The sequence below is a fragment of the Gorilla gorilla genome, chromosome 11 (assembly GCF_029281585.2).
Source record: "Gorilla gorilla gorilla isolate KB3781 chromosome 11, NHGRI_mGorGor1-v2.1_pri, whole genome shotgun sequence".
Classification (NCBI taxonomy): Eukaryota; Metazoa; Chordata; class Mammalia; order Primates; family Hominidae; genus Gorilla; species Gorilla gorilla.
The window spans coordinates 130,476,115-130,481,358 of NC_073235.2; the positions used below are offsets into that span (position 1 = coordinate 130,476,115).

A 5,244-nucleotide genomic window follows, 5' to 3' on the forward strand; every position below is an offset into this window, starting at 1 on the left:
TCTCTGCTTCCTTGTTGCTGTGCTCTCCAGAGAGGATGAATGCTGTGTCCTCAATTGGCAGAAGGGACGGGATGACCAGCCAGCTCTCTGAAGCTTCTTTATAAAGGCATTAATCCCATTCACAAGGATGGAGTCCTCACGCCTAATCATCTCCCACCGTCACTTTGGGATTTAAGTTCCAACATGAATTTTTGGACGGATGCATACATTAAAAACTTAGCAGCCACCAATCCACCATCCTGGAGGCTCCAAGAGCTTCTCATGTGATTCACTCACGACTGCTGTGCACCTGCCAAATTCAGGATCTGCTCACCTGTAGCTGCACGGCGCAGGGAGGAAGGGAGGATCTATTCCTCTCTGCCCTCTTCCTAATTCCTTGGCTGTCCATTCTTTCCTTCCTTCCTTCCACCTTCTTTCTTTCCTTCCTTCCTTCCTTCCTTTCCTCCCTCCTTCCCTCCCTCCCTCCTTCCTTCCTTCCTTCCTTCTTTCCTCTTCCCTCCCTCCCTGTCTTCATTCCTCCCTTCCTTCTTTCCCTCTCTCCCTCCCTCCCCTCCCTCTCTCTCTTTTTCTTTTTTTCTATTACACAAGTTTATTTAACAAAAAGTCTAATATGAAAATGTACATGACCTAATTTTTACATCATAGTAAAATGGGCTCTTTGGAGAGAGGACATGGATTTCTCTGCTGAACAGCCATTGTTTATACTCATTCCAAGGCTTCTAACATTTATTTATTTATTTTCGAGACAGAGTTTCACTCTGTCGCCCAGGCTGGAGTGCAGTGGCACGATTTTGGCTCCTGCAACCTCTGCCTCCTGGGTTGAAGCGATTCTCCTGCCTCAGCCTCCTGAGTAGCTGGGATTACAGGCACCCACCACCACGCCCACCTAATTTTTGTGTTATTGGTAAAGACGGGGTTTCACCATGTTGGCCAGGCTGGTCTAGAACTCCTGACCACCAGTTATCCACCTGCCTCGGCCTCCCAAAGTGCTGGGATTACAGGCATGAGCCACCTCACCCGGCCAAGGCTTCTAACATGATGATACTATTTCCTCGTATTACCACCTTTCCAATATTGTTCTGTTGCCCACTAGTTGCCATCTCCATGCATCCATCTATCACAAGATTTATAAAGGGCTCAAATCTCTGCAATATTCCTTGAACATGTCTGCCACCATTTAACTTCAATGATAACTTCTTGTCCATAAGTTTTTTCAACTTGAAAGAGTGAGCTTTGCTCATGGTGTCTACTCCACAGGCTCACAGATGCCTTGGAACAGAATCTCTTTCTTTCTTCTTAGGAGATGGGGTCTCCCTATGTTGCCCATGCTGGCCTCAAACTCCTGACCTCAAGCAATCCTCCTCCCTCAGCCTCCCAAAGTGTTGGGATTACAGGTGTGAGCCACCACACCTGGCGCAAATCACTTTATTTGAGCAAAGTTAAGTGTTAACAAGCGAAGAGCCAAAAGGGGGCTGTTTTTCCCCTATTCAGAGTTTTGTCAATTTGGCAAAAAAGGGGTATCAATTTCTCAAAACCGGGGCTAAAAGACTCAGGGAGATCAGAGAATCCCATTTTGAGAAGCCATTTTCTTCTTAGAAGTAACTGAGGTGCTGTACGTGTGTCAAGAGAGAAGTAGGTGGCAGAAAAAGGTGTGCTTTCCACAAGGGAGTTTTGCCACCAGGAGGAAAAGAGAAGATGGGCTGCAGGAAGGAAAAAAGGGCTCTAGGCTGGGTGCGGTGGCTCATGACTGTAATCCCAGCACTTTTGGAGGCCGAAGTGGGTGGATCACTTGAGCTCAGGAGTTCAAGACCAGCCTGGCCAACATGGCAAAACCCTGTCTCTACTAAAAATACAAAAAATTAGCTGGGCATGGTAGTGCAAGCCTGTAATCCCAGAGACTTGGGAGGCTGAGGAACAAGAATCGCTTGTACCCGGGAGGTGGAGATTGCAGTGAGCTGAGATCGTGCCATTGCACTTCAGCCTGGATGACAGAGCGAGACTCTGTTTCAAAAAAAAAGAGAAAGGAAGGTCTCTCCTTGCCCCCAGGGATGGAGGCCCGATGCACCTCTCTCTTAGCTAGCTGAGTGTGGGGCAACTACCCAGTAACCTTTATATTTTTATTTTATTTTATCTTTGGGGCGGGGGACAGAGCTTCTGTCATCTAGGCTGGAGTGCAGTGGTGTGATCTCAGCTCACTGCACCCTTCGCCTCCCGGGTTCAAGTCATTCTCCTGCTTCAGCCTTGCGAGTAGCTGGGACTACAGGTGCCTGCCACCACCCCCAGCTAATTTTTGTATTTTTAGTAGAGACGGGGTTTCACCATGTTGGCCAGTCTAGTCTTGAACTCCTGACCTCAGGTGATCCACCTGCCTTGGCCTCCCAAAGTGCTGGGATTCCAGGTGTGAGCCACTGTACCCAGCCTTCAGTAACCTTTTTAAAAATAGCTTTATCAAAATGAGTTCACATACCATGTAAGGTATACAATTCAATGTCTTTTATTATATTCACAGGGTTGTGCAGCTATCACCACAATCTAATTTTAGAGCATTTTCACACTCCTGGAAGAAAGCATGTGCATTCACAGTCATTCCCCATTCCTTTCCCACCTCCAGTTCCTGCATCCATCCATGTCACTTCTATTTCTATGAATTTGCCTATTCTGGACATTTTATATAAAGGGGAATCACGCAGTATGTGGCCTTTTGTGCCTAGCTTCTTTCACTCAGCGTGAAGTTTCTGAGGTTCATCTGTGTGTATCATGTATCAGTGCTTTGTGGGGTTGTTTTTGCTGATCAATATTCTACTGTATGGACATACCACATTTTATTATTAATGACTGACTCCATGAAAAGGGGAGGAGAAAACCAGCAGAGCTGTCATGTAAATGTTGCTATAGCCTGGATAAAGTGAAAGAGAAGATACAGCTGCCTTTTTGAAAAGACTAGAGTGCTATGGAGTGTAAACATCTAAACACCTGACAACAGAAACTACTTTTTTTTTTTTTTTTTGGAGACGAAGTCTCACTCTGTTGCCCAGGTTGGAGTGCAATGGCATGATTTCATCTCACTGCAGCCTCTACCTCCCAGGTTCAAGCAATTCTCCAGCCTCAGCCTCCCAAGAAGCTAGAATTACAGGCACCCATGATCATGCCTGGCTAATTTTTTTTTTGTTTGTATTTTTAATAGAGACGGGGTTTCATCATGTTGGCCAGGCTGGTCTCAAACTCCTGACCCCAAGTGATCTGCTTGCGTTGGCCTCCCAAAGTGCTGGGATTACAGGCATGAGCCACTGCACCTGGCCCAGGAACCACATTTCTATGTATTATTCTCCTTGTGTCTGTCTGGCCCTGCCTGGTCTCCAGCCCTGCAGTCCCCTCTGCGTGGCTAGGACTCCTGGATCCCCACCTACTGGCCTGGCATTGCTCCATTTTAAGGACATATTTTCAATGTTGAGTGTGAAGAGTGGATTTAAAAAACACTACCTTATTATCTATTTATTTATTTTATTAACAGACCCAAAGCTTACAACCTTATTGCTTTTCAAATATTATTTTGATATTCTGGAAGATAACCATAGACGATCTGTTAAAGAACAAAAAAGGAATGCTGTTGTTACAGTAGGTAGCTAGTCAGACATGAACAGGGCAGGGGAGGCCCCCCCAACTTCCCACCAGGAATGTCAGGCAACAATCAACCATCTAGTGATGGTCAGGTGGTTGTTAAACTGCCTTTCTAAAATAATAATTGGTCACAGCCAGTGCCAGGGAAAGGCAGTCTCTCAGTAGATAGAAAAAACCTGAAACTGGTGATCAGCAGCTTCCCGATAAGATCTCAGGCGTTGGGTGAGTAGGCTCAAGCATGCGCACTAAGAGGCGAAATGGCAGAGTTTAATTGGTATATGACCTTATAGGAACACTCACCCAGTAAAGGAAGAATAGCTCAAGGGAGCGTGCATACAACTTCAGCAAACACACTGTGCATGGGGCCCCTCCCAAGTGCTGGACGGCCACTGTGCATGCGGACAGCCTACCCCAAGGGAAGAATCTGGGGAAAAGGGACAGATGCCAAGACCCCAGAAGCATGCCAACGTATAAAACCCCAAGTCAAAGGTCAAAGAGTGCACTTGCCTTTCAGGTCGCCTGCTTGGCCCTCTTCCAAGTGTAGTTTACTTCCTTTTATTCCTGCTCTAAAGCTTTTAAATAAACTTCTAGTCCTGCTCTAAAACTTGCCTCAATCTCTCCTTTGGCCTTATGGCCCTTAGTAGAATTCTTCCTTCTGAGGAGGCAAGAATTGAGGTTGCTGCAGACACATAAGGATTCGCCGCCAATAACACTGTGATCAAATATGTTTGGGAAATGACTTATGGCCCCTTTTTGGAGATATCAGAATTAATCTGAGTATACAAATGCCTTGGCAAAAACATCAGTAAAGTATTTGGTGAGCTTTGCTTAGCCTAGCACCACCCAAGCTACCCCTCACCCTCCCCAGTGAGCATGGTGGTCCACGGAAGAGTGGAAAATGCCTCCTTCCAGACAATGTGCTAGGACTCTGCCCCCTTGCCACTGGTCCAACCTGACCATGCATCCAGCTGTGATTTCTGGGCTTCTGCCCTATTGCTGGGGCCAAGGCCAGGTCTCAGTTCTGCAGACGGCCGTGCCTTATTCTCAGTCACTTTGCTCTCACCCCAGGGACCACAGCCTGTCCTGAAAACTGGGCACAGTGATGAAGCTCTGTTATTTTCCGTTCATTTCTCTGTTGTTCTCCGCATCCCTACCCACTTTGTTGAATAGGTCTCTTCATAGATTGCTTGTCATCTCTGGGGACACTCCAGTTTCTTAACTCTTGAGCATCCTGACATCCTGACATCCTGTTCTTCTGCCTGGATGATCCACAGCTGAACTCGTACGGCTCCCACCTTCTATAGCTGCTGTCCACTCCATTCCTGTCTCACCTTAGGTCTTGATGCAGTCCCCAGTCTTCCTTGTCCCATGGTTGTCTACTGAGGCCAAGGTGCTGTGTGTGAGACACAGCAGTGCCACTCAGGAGTGTCTTGCACAAGGTGGATGTCCAAGACTCTGCTGCTGAAGTTGTAGCAGGCAGCATCCATGTGTTCGTCCTCCCGCATTGTTTCTTCATTTTATTTTATTTTTCGAGATGGAGTCTCGCTCTTGTTGCCCAGGCTGGAGTATAATGGCACGGTCTTGGCTCACCACAACCTCCACCTCCCAGGTTCAAGTGATTCTCCT

The 5,244-nt window shown here is 46.9% G+C and overlaps 1 protein-coding gene across 1 annotated transcript; it reads right to left on the minus strand.

Annotated features, from left to right (window-relative positions):
- Nucleotides 1-1,013: 1,013 nt before the first annotated feature.
- Nucleotides 1,014-1,241, minus strand: LOC101138040 (small nuclear ribonucleoprotein G-like). Its single transcript, XM_055380224.1, has one exon. The coding sequence runs from the start codon at nucleotides 1,239-1,241 to the stop codon at nucleotides 1,014-1,016; it is 228 nt and encodes a 75-aa protein (XP_055236199.1).
- Between the last annotated feature and the right edge of the window lie 4,003 nt (nucleotides 1,242-5,244).